The 18563-nt window shown below is 31.0% G+C and overlaps 3 protein-coding genes across 3 annotated transcripts; 1 reads left to right on the plus strand and 2 right to left on the minus strand.

The window, feature by feature from the left end:
* Positions 1-660: 660 nt before the first annotated feature.
* On the plus strand, positions 661-3980 carry LOC126702457 (40S ribosomal protein S19-3-like). The gene is made up of 4 exons (XM_050401159.1): positions 661-852; positions 2563-2653; positions 2767-2950; positions 3564-3980. The coding sequence occupies exons 1-4, from the start codon at positions 769-771 to the stop codon at positions 3634-3636; spliced, it is 432 nt and encodes a 143-aa protein (XP_050257116.1). The 5' UTR covers positions 661-768; the 3' UTR covers positions 3637-3980.
* Positions 3981-6829: 2849 nt separating this feature from the next.
* On the minus strand, positions 6830-7958 carry LOC126704138 (RNA polymerase II C-terminal domain phosphatase-like 4). Its single transcript, XM_050403165.1, has 2 exons — positions 7825-7958; positions 6830-7679 (listed from the first exon to the last, which is right to left on the minus strand). The coding sequence occupies exons 1-2, from the start codon at positions 7956-7958 to the stop codon at positions 6830-6832; spliced, it is 984 nt and encodes a 327-aa protein (XP_050259122.1).
* Positions 7959-15995: 8037 nt separating this feature from the next.
* On the minus strand, positions 15996-17399 carry LOC126702452 (probable F-box protein At4g22030). Its single transcript, XM_050401153.1, has one exon. It carries the CDS (start codon positions 17323-17325, stop codon positions 16087-16089), a length of 1239 nt encoding a protein of 412 aa, XP_050257110.1. The 5' UTR covers positions 17326-17399; the 3' UTR covers positions 15996-16086.
* Positions 17400-18563: the final 1164 nt, after the last annotated feature.

Here is an 18563-nt window from a genome sequence, read left to right on the forward strand (position 1 = left end):
TCTTTATCTAACAGATTAGAAAGTAGAAAATCGAAATTTTTGTATATAAAATCAAAATTTTTGTTTTTTTATAGAGCAGGGTTTTGATCGCTTACCATTGCCGGGAAAAGATTGTCTCAGATGGGAGTGGCGACCAAGGAGAAGGATTTGAGTCTAGGGTTTTCAGTTTTGGGTATCCTGCGAATTCTCTTGCATACTCCAATCGTGTTTCCAAGCTGAGTTTGTGTTTGTGTCAAACGCTTTTTTTTTTTTTTTTTTAAGACAAACGTCCGGTCAGATGGGAGTGGAGACAAAGAAGAAGGATTTGGGTCTAGGGTTTTCAGTTTTGGGGTTTCGTATTCTCTTGCAGACTCCAATCGTGTTTTCCAACTGAGTTTGTAATTGTGTCTAACGCCTTTTATTTTTTAAATATTATGCTGACATGGAAAAATTATTTTTTAAATATTGTGTTGATTTGGAAAATTGTAGGAGTTTCAAAAGTTTCGGTTATATATATATATATATATATATATATATAGGGATAATAAATCAATAAAAACCTGAATTTTTTTAAGGACTAAAAAAAAAAAGAATAGCTGGGTCAAAGAAGTAATTTTCAAAATCTCAGTGACCAAAAAAAAAAAAGAGTCATGCGCTTGGTTAACCCTAATTCCTGAAACGTATCTTATATACTCTCTTTTCACAAACCCTCTCACACACATACAACACATCGCCGCAAGAGCACAAGCAGCAGCACCAGAAGAAAGAAGAAAGAAGAAAGAAGAAAAAATGGAGGCGGCGAGAACCGTAAAAGATGTGTCACCTCACGAGTTCGTCAAGGCCTATGCCGCTCACCTCAAACGCTCTGGCCATGTATATCTCTCTCTCTCTTTCTCTATTCATAAACTCTTATTTTTACATGTTGATGATGCGTAAATCTGTTTTGTTCTATGAATCTGAAACTTTTACCTTTTGTTTTGTTTGATTTATTTTTTAGTGAGAAGTGAAAGTGATTGTTCTTTTGGTTATTTGTGGTTAGCCATTTGATGAAATATACATTGGAAGCTTATTATTGTGGATGTTTGAGTTGCAGGGCAGATAGGTTTGTTTTGTACTTCTATGTAAATCTGAAAATTGCAAAAAAATATTTTATTTTTCATGGAAATCCCAGGTATCCATTTTTGGGATTGTTCCAAAGATGGGTTTTTTTTTTTCTTCTTTTGTGTGTGGAAAGACGTGATTCATTTGAAAAGTTATAGAAATGATAGATTCTATGGAACTTCTTGTTTTAAGGGTTTTTTTTTTCATTGATGTATAAGGGTGCTTATTAGGATGGAGATGTGGTGTAAAGAATAGTGGAGTAGTTCTTCTTTATATATTGGTTTGTTCGTGTCATGTCTTTAGCAAATTTGTTCAGGGGGATATCTAATAGTTAAACATGATTACATGGTCTAAAAGGAAAAGTTTAGATTGATTTCCTTGCGTGTTTATATTTGTAGAACTATATTGTAGTTGTGTATTTTTAGATGAATGTGTGACAATCATTAAAATCAAAGAACTGAATACAATAGTTCAAAACTCAGCAGCAACACTGCAAGCAATCATCAACAACAAATAAGCTGCTACAAACAAAACCACAAACACACCAAACAACAACAATGGGCAACAGACAGCACCCTGAACCACACTTGTTACCAAAACAATAAAAACAAAAGAACATGTCGGCATTTGAAGGCATATTAGATGTGCTCCATACACGTAGATTTAAATATTCTCTTCTTTAGTTCCTTTGCACCCCATTCAATCACAGTGTCCCACCAACAATTATAAGGATCATTGATTAAAAGAGCTGCATAGTCTTCTTCTAGTGTCTTTGAGTGAAATAGCATGCCTGGCCCTTTAGGCACTCCCATGGCTTGCGAGAAGGAAAAAGGACTCATCCTTTGCATCTGGAAGTCCACAGAAAAATTATTGCTAACAAGTCGCTGGGTTTTGATGCACATGGCCCTGGGCTAAAGTTCGTGGGCTTGGTGTAGTGAAAGAGAAAAAGTAGCTTCAGTTTTGAAAGAAGAGGTGATCTGTGTCTCAACAAAAATTCTGAAAAATACACATAAGCAGTTCCCTTTATAGCCTCAAGATAGTAGCCTATCCCTTTTAGTCAATTGATGCCTTAATGCCAACCAGCATATGAATGAGTGTTTAGCTATCAACAGGAACTAACATATTTTACTTCTGTTAATGTAATTTCTATTATTCTATTAGTTTTTAACATTGGACTTTCCAAATGTGCACATGAAGTAAAATAATTTGTGATTTTGTTCTTTGCAATTGTTTGTAAATTGTTATTTTGTTTTGTGCAATCATTTTTATGTGGGTTTATGTGAAAGCAGGCTGTTGCTTGTTCCCATATTTGTATAGGGGGTTTAATTTGCTTTCTCGTGTTTTTTGTTTATTATGGAAATTAACAAGTTCCTGTGGCTTTCGTTGGCATTAAGGATTTATATTGTTTTGTAAATGTAAGCAACAGTTTTTAGCCATGCTGCTATTCTTATGTTTTCTTTCTGTCTCCATGTTTTCTAATAGGTTGAGCTGCCTGAATGGACTGATCTTGTTAAGACTGCAACATTTAAGGAACTTGCTCCATACGACCCAGATTGGTACTACATTAGAGCTGGTATGTCTCCCTCTCTCTCCCCCCTAAAAAAAGTGTGTGCATGCAATCACATGTAAATGTTTTCTACTATAATTGTGTATTGTGATTGCATTTTTAACTCAATTGTACTGTAGCTTCCATGGCAAGGAAGATCTACTTGAGGGGGGGTCTAGGTGTTGGTGCCTTCAGAAGGATCTATGGAGGAAGCAAGAGAAACGGCAGTCGCCCACCTCATTTCTGTAAAAGCAGTGGTGCTATTGCTCGTCACATACTTCAGCAATTGCAGACAATGAAAATTGTTGAAATTGATGCAAAGGGGTGAGTATCTTTGGCATTGATTTTGGTTCATTTATTAAAGAATGGCAATTTGTGGCTCAATGTTTGGATTATTCAAACCCCAAATAAAAATATTCTCCTTATTACTTGAATTGTGTATTTGAAAGAAAAGGGTTCCTGATGTGGTTCATTTCATACCCTCAAAAGTTGAGGGTCTGTTTATTGGGTTAAAGGTATCCAAGGTTTTCCTCAGTGAGAAATATGATCTCAATTTATAAAAGTTATTCTTTTTGGGATACAAATTAATAAGACATGGTAATTTTTCCTACAATCTTCTGCACGGTATAAATGAAAGCATCTAGAAAACGGATTTTTGTTTACATTATAAATTAAGACAATTTTTTGGGCATTCTAGTCACGTTGAAAAGAAGCCTGAATACCTGATAAGAAACTTTGTTTTACTGTTCTCTGTGCGAATAATTTTTAGGAAAGGACTAATTTTTTTTATCTAAATTCAGAACGAAATTTTATTCACATGGGTCAATCATGTATTGTTCTTTGATAAAGTACCTCCCAACATCATGTGAGGACAATATCATCAATCTAACATCCCATAAATTTTTTGGTATTTACAACAACTTCTATTGTCTGCCAGCGGAAGGAAAATCACATCCAGTGGCCGGCGAGATCTTGATCAAGTTGCTGGACGCATCACACTTACCCATTGAGGGATTAATGCAGGCTTGTTAAGGATGGAGAACTACTTGAGAAGGACCTTGGGATTTAGTTGTTTGAGTGGACATAAATATAAGAGGCCAGTAGCACATTTAATTTTCAGCTTTTACTGTCAGTCACATTTGACCTCAGCTTCTATGAGTTCACTGTGCTAGTTGTTTTTACTATTTTATGCAACTGTTCAAGCGTAATTTTTGAAAATGTTCTTATTAATGATTTACCTTTCTTTGCTTCAACTGCTTCGATGTTAGCTTATGGTGACTGAAATAGTTTTATTCATGGCCTTGTAATGAAATAGTTTTATGCTCCTTGTAATGAATTTGAACGCATTCATCGACATGTGCACACATCATAAATGCATACATATATGAACTTATGAATGTTCCAGTCTCTACCAAAATCCATGTTGAACTTCACTATAGCTCATCAAGAGCGTGAGAGAGGAGCCTCATTAGCTGTGTTGTGGCATATAGAGTGAATTTTTTGAGAAATTGTCTGCTAATTTGACGTGGTTAACCTAAATATTGTGGTTTTGGTTGCATTGAAACTAGTACTCTGTTATTCTGATATGGTCACCAGTAATTCCAAAGTGTGTGAGGTGGTTATTTACTATTCAGTGCACCCTTGTAACGGGCGTCTCACTGACTGTACTTAAACAATGATTAATTGATTGAACTAAAGTTTGAAACTCAATTTTAATTCTTTTTTATTTGGGTTTGAAACTCAATAAGTTAATGCAAAAAACCAAACTTGACTCAATATTGTGAGCATTATAACTTTAATGAAAATTTGTCAAATACTTTTTATACTTGTTTTATAATATTTTTTTGATGGTTTGTTTTATAAAAAATAATACTTTAGTAATGTGAATGAATTAATCGGTAATTTTTTTCCTAGATAATTCATAAGTAAATCTTTAGACTAACATGCAATGCATAAAAAGGTTTTAATAAAATTTGATCTTTGTTTTTTTCTTTTATTTTGTCTAAATAGAAAATGGTGATGATTAGTAGGAATTTATTATTATTATCTTTATTAATAAAACTATATATTCTACTGTTTAAATAATTTGGTAAGAATTTAGTGGAGACTTTAATTATGAAATATAATTTAAAAAAAAAAAATATATATATATATATATATATAATAAAAGAATGAGTATAAAATTATGAAAAACTTAAAAGTTTTATTTTATTTTATTTTATTTTATATATATAGAGAGATTATAGATTACATTTGTGGGTTCAAGTTAATTTATTTAACCAACTTAGTAGGGCTCAAGTACAAGCTCAAACTCATTTGGGAAATTAACAAATCAAACGTGAACATAAAAACTGAACTAGTTTAAAGATTGATGTCAATATTTTTAGTCAAATGAACCAAGTTAGAACAACTCAACACTTGTCTTTGCTACAACTTGATCTTTTCATGACAGATTTTGGAAGAAACTAAGAAGACATAATTATATTGAGATAAATTTGCATTACACGATCACATTGAGTTTGCAAACTATATTATTAGCATCAAGGTCCTCGTGCATCTGGCATTTCTCCATTTTCAATTAAACATTCACCATGCAACTCTTCCGCTTAATCTATTAGTAAAAAGTGGCATTCATGATTCATGTCACAGTGCTGTTTCAACTAGTTCTCTACCTATTCTATTGGGAGTTTGGGACGTAAACATTCAGCCAATTCTAAGGAAAAATGACCAAAATTCAATTGGATTGATACCAAAAATTAAAATAAAAAATAAAAATTCCTGAAAAGTATATCATAAAAAAATTAGAATATAAGGCAAGAGACAAGGGTTCAACGCCCAAGCCACATCTTGTTTATGTTGTATACTACCTTTATATTGTTATACAACGTCTATACAATGTAATGTATATCTATTAGTACACATCATTCATTTCACGTTTTAAATGTGAACATTAATAATAAAAAAATGTGTACATCACTCATGAAATTATGAACATTTAAGTATGAAAAGTGTACAATAATGAGTATGAAACAATATTTTGAGATTGGGTCCTAAGATCGATAGATGCCAAGCAAGTCCGAAAAAGTTTATAAGCCACACTTATTATCACAAGAGTTGTATTAAAAGCGAAACAAGTAGCCTTGACGATTTGGTTCTGTTTCACTGGGCACAAGCTAGTGGTGGATGGTGGCTTTCATTTTCTGTATAAACAGTTTTGGCCCTTTTGGTGATAGTAAAACTCTTTCCGCTTCCATACTCTGTCTATATATGTTAAACTATGATTCAAGATCTGTTTAACCACCTGATGTTAGACTAACATGGCTAAATATTCTCCCACCCTTCAATTCATGCAATTGCAGATACACAATATGACTTTTCTATATAACAATAGCATAATTCGATATATTCAACAGGGTAGACTTGTTTAGAATCCCATGGCCACATTCACAGACAAAATTGTGGACGTCAAGGAGATATAAGAATCATATTATCAAAAACCACAGCAATCATGTCTCATCACAATTGAGGAAGAATTCGATTCCTACACGTAGCAATTAACTACTTGAAATCAAGCTCAAAAAAGGGAAAAACATGTTCCATACAGTTTGTGAATCCACAAAGTTGTGTGGAATAAACACTGCCCCACAAAAAAATAAAGTTATGAACCCTGAATTTCTTTGTCTAGGAAAAACCCTCTAGTTCACTAATTGCAGTGTTACAACCAAAAAAAAAAAAAAAAAAATTGGAAACTATGCCCAGTCCTGTTAGTAGAAGTGAACTAAGATGATCTCAACTTCTAGTTTTTCAGCTCAACCTGAAAATCTTTTTCAGGATACCTTTTAGAATCCCATGGCCACATTCACGGACAAAATTGTGGACGTCAAGGAGATATAAGAATCATATTATCAAAAACCACAGCAATCATGTCTCATCACAATTGAGGAAGAATTCGATTCCTAGACGTAGCAATTAACTACTTGAAGTCAAGCTCAAAAAAGGGAAAAACATGTTCCATACAGTTTGTGAATCCACAAAGTTGTGTGGAATAAACACTGCCCCACAAAAAAATAAAGTTATGAACCCTGAATTTCTTTGTCTAGGAAAAACCCTCTAGTTCACCAATTGCAGTGTTACAACAACAACAAAAAAATTGGAAACTATGCCCAGTCCTGTTAGTAGAAGTGAACTAGATGATCTCAACTTCTAGTTTTTCAGCTCAACCTGAAAATCTTTTTCAGGATACCTTTTACATGCATCGTAGCAAGCATGTAACCACCTTGGATGGACCAAAATAGTTTTGTCCAGCTCTGCCTGCTGAGACTCCTCTGCTGTGGCAGCACAAGTGACCACATGTGTGAAGGGGGTAAGAACATCATCCATAGAACAAATTGCTCCCAACTCCTCTGCCATCAACCAAAGACACGAATTTTCTGGCTTCAAACTCGGGGGAAAATTACCTTTGAAGGTTAATTTACATCCTTGGAGTACCCTAAGGTTTGCAAGTATCGATCTAACATCTCTATGCACAAGACCACCCTTGGATTTTGGGTTGAAAAAAAGTCTGTGGATTAGTTTAAGTTTTTCAAGAATGGTGGCGAGCACGCCAGTGGTCTCATCTTCATCAGTGTTCAATGCAGAAAAAGATGCAATACTCTTGGCACTTTTTGAATTAAAGTAAAAATATTTCTGAACAAGAATCAAGTTTGATTGATCATGTTTCCACACATGCAGGTTATCATCAAGAATAATAGCCATACGTTTGTACCTTGGCACAAGATCAAGACTCTTCTCTTCTGAGTCAACTAAATCTTCACGTGCAATAACTCTGGACTTGAAGTAAACTTTTTCAGGGTCAAGAAACTCAACCATTTTTGATGCATAATCTCGTTTACCCATTGTACACATATGCAATTCAAACATGGTACTTGCTTCTTTCAGAAAAGTGTGAACGAAAGGCCTCAACTTGGTCATCAACGCCCAAGGTTGCACACGGAATAGGCTATCCTTGAACTTATGTTGCAAAAGTTCTTCAGGGGTTTTCAGATATTTCGATCTTTTTGTTGTATGAAGCAAAGTTTTATCTAGATCAAGAACTAAAACAATCTTTTTATTGTTTAACAATTTTTCTTACTACCATCTGTAACTGAGGAATTTCATCATCAGTGCTAACCCACAAATTCTTATCAATGTACTTGAACCTGAATGCTTCATTCACACAATCCATACACATTCCTCCATAAGCCTTAAGATTTGCTTTATGTGTATCATCATGAACACCCATGATACTAAATGAACTGGAATACAAGCCTGATGAATCTTGTGGGAAGACCATCTTGGGAATAATGATCTTTATGATGAATCTTGTAAGTTTCTTTATCCCAAGATTTGTGACTCTCTCTCTCTCTTATGTATTAATGTATAAACGAATACACAAATATATATATTCAAGGAAAAGATGTAGATTACAAAGGAAGTATCAAAATATTCTCAAAAAACCCAAATTCCAAATACACACCCAAAAGAGCTCTCTGGCCACAGGGGAAACCTTAATTTTCCCAAAGTAAATTGCCTCAGCTAGAACGCTATTACAAAACCAATGTTGAGGCACAAAACATGTATATATATATATATATAGCAAAGGCTGGTTTGTGCCGTGGAGCATAATTACCGAATCCAAGTAGGACTTTATTTTTTATTTTTTTATTTTATTTTTTATTTGAGAAGGAATCCAAGTAGGACTTGGATTGCTTAAGTCGGCAAACGTATTTTATAAAGATTTTTAATAACTTTGTTTCAAAACAATTTTAGTGTGTAATGAAATTTCACTTACCTTCTTCTAAAATTTCACTTAATCCAAGTAGTTGCACAAAATTGCAGTAATTTTTAGATAAAAACAACATTTTATTTGTTCTTATTAATTTTTTTAAATAAAATAATAATAAGTGTTTTAACAAAGCATACAACCTATAATAAGTGTTTTCTAAAATTTCAAAAAAAGATTAAATTTAGTTGGTGGGTACCATATAACTACAACTTACAATTGTGCCTATCTAAAATATAATCTACAAAACCTAAAATTAATAGAATAGAATTACATATATATATATATATATAAAGGTTTCAATAAATAAAAAATACATAAAAGCAAATAAGATAGAATTAAAAAAAGAAAAAGATAAGAATTGAATACTATTGTGTATCAACATATGTTTTGTTAATTTTTTAAGTACATTTTGTTTTTTGATAAATATGCATCTTATGTCATCTTTTTCCTAGTAATTAACAAAAGAAAGTATTTGGTTTACATCTGCAACTACAGTTGTGTCTATCTAAAATGATATCAATAAAGTCTAAAATCAATAGGATAGAATTACCTATATTAAAAAAAAAAAGGATAGAATTTAAATAATAATAAAAAAGAGATAAAAAGTACGTAAAAGAGAAAATGATAGAATTTAAATACTGTGTATCAAACTACGTTTTTGTTTTTTTTGTTTTTTTTTTTTTTAACTACATTTCTCTTTTCTTTTCTTTTTTTGGATAAATTTGCATCTTATTTAACCTTTTTCCTAATAATAAAGTTTTAAAAAAAAAGTGTAATTGATTTTCATCTAAACTCATTCTTTTTGTTCATATCATCTTCTTCACAACCTAAAATTCTCTCTATATTCACACAATTTTTTAGTGTATTATTCTTTCTTCTACATATCTTACAATTATTTGCTATATTCTTCCCTTCTCCTTTCTACCCTACCTACAACCTTGTAGGTATTTTTTTTTTTCTTTCATCAAATTGAATAGATTTTGTTTATTTGTTGCCTTTTTATTATATATTATATGATTTTTATCAACAAGTTTTAAAGATAGACTGAAATTCTATGTTTGATCGCACCTTTTAGTGTTTTTTTTTAGACGTTATTATAGCAAACAATATATTTGTATCATTTCTTTTCTCATTACATGATCATTATTTGTTTGTTGACATCAATATTTTATTGTGGATTTAATTTGTTATGGTTTTTGTTTGATGTTTTGTTCCATGTAATCTATCTTCTTTAAAAGCAAAATTTGCTATCAACATGAAATTGGATACAAGAGAAAAAGAATGATCTAAAAATGTTCTTATATCCATCAGTCCAAGTTCCTATGTAAGTTTATCTTTACTTAACTCAGTTTTCATTTTTTTTTTTTTTTTTTAAGTTCAAAAATTTGGATTGTTTTTCATTAAAGAATTGGGATTTTGGCTTAATTTTGTTTTCAACTGTTTTAATTATTGAATTCATTATTTTTTCATGTGAAATATTAATATCTATTTTTTTTTCGAGAAAAAAAAATATGTGCTCTTAAAGGCTAAAGCAAAATACAATTACAAAAATTACTTTAAACTAGGGTGTTATATTTAATTACAAACATTACTTTAAGTTAGGGTGTTATATTTATTTATTAGTAAGTTAGAATGTTACATTATGTTAGGGTAGTATATTTATTTATTATTAAGTTAGGGTATGGATACATATGTTGGTTTTACAGCTAAGTGGTGATACAACTTATAACCATTTGAATAAAATCAACACTAAAACAAATGATTTAAATATCAAAATAAAACATAAAAATTAAATTTCTTTTAACTGTACAAGTACAATTTATTTTTTAATCTTAAATTTGGAATTAATTATTTTAGGATGATTTGCCTCTTCATAAATAAATAGGAATTATTAAAAAAAATTAGAAAAAATTTTATTGATCATTGTAATTAAATATATTACATATAAGGACAAATATAAAAAATTCAGTTTGTTTTAAGATTTTAAAAAATAGATTTTGTTTTTGTTATTATCTTTTACACACACACATAGAAAGAGAGAGAGAGAGTGAGAGAGAGAGATTTTATTAATAATTGTTATACTATTTTTATAATTTGCCACAGTTTTTAAAATATTTTATAATATTTTTTTTGAACAAAAAAAATACCAAACTTGAACTTACATAATATACATCTTCCATGTAACTTACATTTTTTTTTTTCATTTTTTTTGTTATTCAATTTATTTATGTTATCAAAATATTTTTTATTAAGTCGTGCATCGCACAGCATAATACTAGTAAATAAATAAAGAGTAGGTTAAGGTGACAAGTACTTATAATTGTGACCAAATTTCTTGAGAAATATTAGGATCTGATATGGCAAAATTGTAAGTGGTGAAAAAAAAATAGTGAGTTTATGTGAAAGTAACAAATAGTCAATTACCATTAATCACATAAAATAATTGAAACAAAAAGTATGATAAAAATTGTGGTTCTAAATTACTTATTACTTATGAAGTTCATAAGTGAAAATGCCAACTTCATCACAACTTCTCTTAATTTAGCAAAAATTTTCCAAACACTTATTGTCATGCCGAGTTTGAAATTAACTATCGGTAATGATGGTAAGTAATTCTAGTATAATCATCATCAATCATCATATCCACATGCCCCCATTGTTAACAAAATAGGTGAATCTTTCTTAAAATAATGCATCTCCTTAAAAAAAAAAAAAAAATGCTAAAATGGACCAATAGTGTCATATATATCAAGGTTTTCAGACTCGGACTAGATCGTACGGTCTGACCCAGATAATTGGGAACCTGTCACTAACACGATTCTTTTAACCACCAGAACCGTTCTATGCACAAAAAGCACGAAACTGTTCTAGCCGCGGTTGAACCGCCTAGATTTGAGAACCGTGAATGGTTCTCATGGTTCAGATCAACGTTTTTTTTTTAAAAAAAAAATTAGAAGCTCACAGCACCTTATCACCATGGTTGAAGCTTCAACCACTATGAGATGCTGTCAAACATTGAAAATATTGAGATCCCATCATCTCTATCTCGCTAGCTCTATCTCTCGTTTATTCTATATCCAAAACCTTTTTTCTTAATCTTCTTCTCTTTCTCTCCCTGTCTTGTTCTCCTACCTCTACTCCGTCTAGAAGTTGCATAAACTGGTTTAAGAAAACTAAAGAAAGGTAAAAAAAAGAAAGAAAAGGTATGAATTGGGAAGTTGGAGTGACGGAAGAAATGAAGGTTAGGAAGACGAAAGAAGGGAAAAATATGTAGAAGTTAAAGGCTGACTTGGTGCAGATATTTTTTTTAAAGGTGTGGTGTAGATTAAACCTTATGGAAGCCTTGGGGAAATAAAATAAATAAATAAAAAAAGGTAAAGTTGATGTCCTGATCCAAACGTGATGTGTTGCTGTGGAGTGGCAAGTGAATGGAGAGAATAAAAGAAAAATATTTTAAATTTGTATTGGGTTAGAAGGAGAAAGATTATGCCTACAATATTTTCACAATAAATTTTAAATGGTGGGTTGTTACTGGTTGTCATTGTTGGAACAAAAAAGTAATCTCAATGATACGTTCAAATTTGAACCAACCTATAATTTATTGTAAAAATATTGTGGACGTAGATTTTCTAGATTAGAAATTAACGTAATGATATTTTTACTTAATATTTTTATAATATTTATACAATAAATTCTTGTATTAGAATAATATTTAAAGTAATGTTAATTCTCTAAATGAATTAGACTATTTTAGTTAATTTTTCTATTTTTTATTAATTTAATGTTTTTATATATATTTAAAATAATTATTAAATTAATTATGACATCATCACAGTTTGACCTCGATTCGACCTCGGTTCGACCTCAAAAACCTTAAACCTCTCCCTTTTACGGTTCAATAAACGGTTCGAGTTTGAAAACTTTGATATATATTAGAATCTCCATACGGATATAATGTGAAGTGAATATATGTATAAAAAAATAAGTAAATATATTTGTATATATAATTAAAATACTAAAATTATTTTTAGGGTTACTGCACTTCCTCTAGAATATGTAATGTCTTCCTTAAATTTTAAAACTGAACAATGTTTCTCTCAAACTTTAAAACTGGGCAATGTCTCCTTTTAGACCATTCTCATTAGCTTATGCCAAAAAAAAAAAAAACATTTTGTATCATTAAAACCTAATTTATTTATTTTGCATTACCACTCTAACAACACACTCATAGGTTCTAGTTAGCTCAACTAATAACGTCTCTAATGATTGAATAAGAGATTTAGAATTTAATTCCCTCCTACATCAAAAACTAATTAGTATCTTAGTTTGATCATAAAGAACGAACGTTATAGGTTGAAATTCTCTCTCTCTCAAAAAAAAAAAAAAAATCTAACACACCCTACATTTCATTCTCTATTTTACACTACATCATAATAAATAATATATATTTTTAGACCCACAACAACAGCAACGGCCACAAACCTTAGTTTTCTGAACCAAACAATAGTCCACCATACTACTAAGCTGCCATGTGAGAACCGCGCCCAAAACCTCAGGCGTAAATGGGTTCTAGTGTTGGTGTTCTGGCATGATGCAATGTTGAGATTGGCAATGGTGGCAACGTGGTTGCTTGGGTATTGATGGTGGCGGAATTGATTGAGGAAGAGGACGTACGGTGGTTTGCTTGTTGTGGTGGTGATATGAGAGAGGGAGAATTTTCCTTTGCCAGAAACCAAAGGATAGGAAAGAAATTGAATAAAAAAAGGCCTAAAAAGAAATGCAAGCTGTGAGCTACAGCATCCTTTATTTTTAGAGAATATTGTAGCAACATGTAAAGTTTTCTACAGTGTTGCATAATGGGCTGGAGGCGTATTTTTGGTGTTTTTTTTTGCTATGGTATTCTCTAAATTGCATTTAGATAATTGGATGACTAGATGCTAGTGGCAGCTTTAGGAATTTTCTTGAGGGAAGTCATTAAGAAACTTAAATTAAATAAATTTTAATAAAAAGATAACTTGAATATATTGTGTTATTGAGAAAAAAAACACATACATGAAATTTTACAATTTCTTTCTACGAGTTTTCATATTTTGAAATCATGACATGATAGTTTATTGTCAATTGTCATTATCTATTATCAATTAATGTAGATGTAAACATTTTATTTTGTTAAGTTTGTATAACATTTTTATTTTTGTGTAGTTGTCATTATTTATTAGTTATTTCAAAAATTATTTAAAGTTATAGTATATTTATATTATACATGTACATCTTCACACACATTACAATTCACACAAATAACATTATATCAAAAAATAAAAAAATAATACACAAAATTAGTATCAAACACAGACACACTCACACTCACATGTATATAATATATATTTATAATAAAGAGAGATATTCAAAACTCAAAAACACTCACATTTTACTCTTAAGAGTTGAAAACATATAGAAAGTCAGATAGAGATTAATAGAGATGAAATGAGATTCATGAGAGAAAGGAAGAGTGATTTGTGTTGTTAATTAGTTTTGGGATGAGTTGATCTATGTTGTTTGATTTTTGTGCTAGATTGATTTGTGATTAGGGTGTGTAAGATTTAAACTAAGTTGTGCAAAATTTTTAAGGGTAATTAAATTAATAAAAAATATTTTATATATATAATTTTTTTTTTTTTTTTTCAAGTCAAGGGATTCAAATCAGGGGGTTCATTTGAACCCCTAACTTACAAGTGCAGCCGCCCCTGCCAGATGCATGAGCCAATGATAATGCTTTCATTATTGGTATGCTTCTCTTAAAATTTAAAACTGAGCAATGTGCTCCCTTAAGCATTACGTAGTAAGTATTTTAACATATTGTGTTAAGATTTACTTCAAATTTGATGGAAAATACTTTTTCTTTTAAATTTAACTAGTAAGTTACTCGTGCGATGTATGGATAATGTTATAATATTTTATGTAAGATAGTTTTAAAGAATGTTGTATAAATATTATAACAAATTTATTTGTAATGAGTTCATCATAAAAAGCAATAATTATAAATTGTACACACATATTTATTATAATTATTCGATTGAAATAATGAGAAATAAAAAAAAATAAAAAATAAAAAATAAAACTTTGGAGGAGTATTATAGAATAAAAGTTGATATAAAATTTTTCTTTCTCTTTCTCCTTAATTCTAAAACAAAATACACGTTCTAAACTTTCACAGTCAATCACATCATTTACAAAACTCATAAATCCACAACGTCCGACCTTAACATCAAAATAGTAATTGTCGGTGTCACTCAACATAAAATGCAAGCCCTCATTCCTTGGTTGTAGCCAACTTATAAGAGTAGGATTAGATGAAAAAACAATGTTACAGCTTGAAAGATTGAAGGTAAATGACATCGTTTTTGGTTTGTGTATATTTGACATGGGATGGCATGAAGGGTTATGGATAGGTATATATATATAAAGGGATAGAAGTGTAAGAGGTGAAAATGATGAATTAAAATGCAAAGAGGTTTGTGGTATGTATGAAAAATGAAAAGTCTTGAAACATTGAACCAAAGGATACAAAGAATATTTAATTTTTAATTAGAAAAGTCTTGAAACTTTGAACCAAATGAAATAAAAAGTCAATATTTAATTTGTTCTTATCTTGAGAATATTTCAATTCTCTTTGTATAGAATACTTCACTTAGCAGAACCTCATGCTTTTCTATATGACGTCTCTTTATATATATATATATATATATTAATGATTGATTAATGTAAATCATAATTCAATAATTATAACAAAAGATGGAAAATTTAAATTCTAAATGTTTTCATTAGAAACACCAAAAAAGTGGCAAGCTGCAATCGATGAAATATATATAAAGTGAAATATTTAGAAGAGTAAATTATTTTGATTCATACACACACATATATGGATTCACACATCTGATATTTTTAGTGTTTCATATACTAAAATATTCATTAATTCGATTATATTATTATTGCACATTGAAAATACCAATATATATAACTATATCTCCCCAAAAAAGAAAAACTCAACAAGAAAAGCAGACTCCTTTTGTAGGTTTACATTGAATTTTTGGTTTGTTCACTCCTTGGCCTGAGATGGCAAAAAGGAAAGAGGCTGTGGTAAGGTTTTACTTGAGCCATTTCCAATTCGATGACCAACTGCAACTATTCAATGGTATTGTATTATAAAACAATAGAGTATAATTCAAATAATCTATCCAGTGCAATTCTTTGACCATCTGTCTTGAATAGTTTACTAATTAGTAAACTATTCAAGACAGATGGTCAAAGAATTGCAACTAATCTACAATAGAGAATTACTTTTTCAACAACATAAATTTGAACTCTCTTGTGCTATGGTCGTAAAGTTATTTGTGTCTGCAACTTAAATTTTCAACAACTTGTAATAGGAAAATCAAGTTATTGTATAATATGCAAGAAAGTGAGAAACTAAGAAAATACATACATATTTACAAACTCTTTTTGCACAAGTAGCTAATATAAAATTTGAGAATTTTGAGCATTTTTTCTATGTTAGAAGATTGTACAAAGAATAAATTAAGTTATAAACAATCAACAAATCAAAAAATTGAATTAACTATGTACAAAATATCCAAAACTAGAAAAGCTTGCTTGCGAATTCGTCTACATGGGAAGAAGCTGACTTTCTAGCAAGTTCTCTGAGTTGTGATAAGCTTCTCCCAAGTTTCAAAGCCACCTTCATTTCAAACAATTCCCCATTTTCTCTTTTCTCCAAATCTCTTTCCTCAAGTGTGGTTTCAATTGATTCCTGCAGTAGTTGGAAAAAGCCACCACAGTTTCTATACATCTCAATCACCATCCCAACTTGCCCACCATGCTCAAAAGCATTAACTGTGCTAGCTAAAGCCCCAGCAGCCACTGCTACTATTGGTGCCCATGATCCATTACCAACAAAAGCTGAGCCCAATGCTGCAATGCCTGTGAGTAATGGACCTGAGATAGCTAAAGTCTTATTGATCTTCAATGCCAAGTTGCCAAGTCTTACATAGTCCTCAATGTCTTTTCTCTCCACCACCTTAACAATCTCTCGCATTTCCATTTCAAGTTCCTCACTCCATCCATTGTTAAATTGTTTTCCTTCATGTAAAAAGTTTTTCTTTTGTAGTACTTGATTTTTAGGCCACCAACTAGCTGGCTCAAACTTTGCAGGGAATTTTTCAAGCATCGCACCAAGCAAGGGAAGTGGGTAGGCTTTATCAAGGGCCAAAACTTTTTCCATCACCTCCTTCACATCTTCTTGAGCTGGAGTTCCAATGGCGAGCAAGGTTTGGATTTGGCTCTGGAGCTGCTTGAACAATCTTGTAGCATTACGTTGTTCTTCAGCAAGCTGTGAAGGCTGAATTTTGTTCATTATTAGCAACATTCCGGTGGCCGCGGAATACAAAAGAGTAGACGATAATTTCAACGCCAAAAGGGGCATTCCAATGCCACCAGCTGTGGCTGCAACACCAGCCATTGTTGCAGCTGTGAGAGTTATCATGTTGATGGAGTTTAGAAGAAGGGTGTTCCAATTGTCACGTTGTTCTCCAATGTTGGCGTGCATCTCTACTCTATCAGCAACGGCCTCCAAGAGAGCATAGAGTTGAGTGGTAACAATATTTGTACTAGAGTTGTGTGATCTATCATTGATCTTTTCTACTGGGATTGTGTTTATGAACCCGTCTCTTATATTCAGTTCCTCACCTAGATTTCTCATTGGTATTTTTGGAAGTGAGAGAGAGAGTTTTGGAAGATTTGGGACATGAATAGCGGCATTGATTTTCCTTGAACAACAACATGAAGAAGAAGACGAAGGTAAAAGAAGAACTGAAGCCATTTGATTGAGAGGTTTTCTCTTTTGGTTCTTGTGTATATATGTTATAGAAAAAGAAAGGTTTTGAATGAAGGTGATGAGGCTCTCAACTCTTATTTATAGTGTGGAACTATAACTGGGTCAGCTACAGAAAAATGTTGAATTCAAAGGTTGACTGGCCTGATCCATTCGTATTGGCTGACTTTTTCATATTTTTTTGGGGGGAATTAATTTTATTGGCTGACCCATTCTGTATTCATAATTTTCTATGTTCAAAATTTTTTTCTGGTTTATAGCGTCGAACTATAACTGGGTCACGACGCAGCTATATATTACTCTATTACTACAAACTAATTGGCTAATTGCTTTCTTATATTTTTTGTCATACAATTTTAGATATCTCTAAGAGGTCAACATCTCAAAGGCGAAAGCATGTGTCCTTTTCATAGGCACACCCAGACAAGTTTAGTATATTAGTATAGTAGAGTATCTTTTGTGTCACCATTTTTATTATAACTATAAGTTGTTTGACAATAAATAATAATAAAAATGATAGGTTTATATGAAAGTAATTATTTATAATTTATGATAGACTATATCATCAAATAATGATAAATGGTGGTGGTGTAGAAAAGTTATTATATATGTCTTTTATTTGGTTTTTGATATTGTATTTTGAGGACCTTTGAATTGATGATAAAAGCTCAAAATATACTTAAGAGAGATCTATAAAATTTACCTCAAAAAAAAAAAGATCTATAAAAAAATTATAAATAATAGGAACAAAGAAAACTTACAAATTGGAGCCAAATTCAACTTATTTCATTAATTAGTAGATGGGGGAAATTCAAATATTGGAACTTGGTCTAAATTGATTTTGAAAGCTCAAATTATGTACTTAAAGAGAGATCTATAAAATTTTCTTCAAAAAAGAAAAAAGAAAAAAAAGAGATCTATAAAAAAACATAAATAATAAGAACCAAGAAAACTTACAAATTGGAGCCTAATTCAACTATTTTCATTAGTAGAGGGGAAATTCAAATATTGCAACTATGTAATAGAGATTGAAAATGAGCGACAAGTACAAATTGTGATTTAACGTTTTATTATACTTACCTCATATTTAATATCATTCCACTGTAACATTTTTGTTTTTACAATTCATAGATGCAATCATGCAACAAGTTCTCTTGCGATTCAATATCATTCCATTGTAACATTTTTTTTATCTTTTACAATTAATAGATGCAACAAGGTGTAGA

The sequence above is a fragment of the Quercus robur genome, chromosome 10 (genome assembly GCF_932294415.1).
Source record: "Quercus robur chromosome 10, dhQueRobu3.1, whole genome shotgun sequence".
Classification (NCBI taxonomy): Eukaryota; Viridiplantae; Streptophyta; class Magnoliopsida; order Fagales; family Fagaceae; genus Quercus; species Quercus robur.

Coding starts and splice junctions, on each gene's coding strand:
- LOC126702457 (XM_050401159.1), top strand. CDS start 769: ATGGAGGCGGCGAGAACCGTAAAAGATGTGTCACCTCACGAGTTCGTC. Junction 853..2,562: donor ACCTCAAACGCTCTGGCCAT/GTATATCTCTCT, acceptor GTTTTCTAATAG/GTTGAGCTGCCTGAATGGAC. Junction 2,654..2,766: donor TTGGTACTACATTAGAGCTG/GTATGTCTCCCT, acceptor ATTGTACTGTAG/CTTCCATGGCAAGGAAGATC.
- LOC126704138 (XM_050403165.1), bottom strand. CDS start 7,958: ATGGTCTTCCCACAAGATTCATCAGGCTTGTATTCCAGTTCATTTAGT. Junction 7,680..7,824: donor TGTGTGAATGAAGCATTCAG/GTTCAAGTACAT, acceptor TACAACAAAAAG/ATCGAAATATCTGAAAACCC.
- LOC126702452 (XM_050401153.1), bottom strand. CDS start 17,325: ATGGCTTCAGTTCTTCTTTTACCTTCGTCTTCTTCTTCATGTTGTTGT.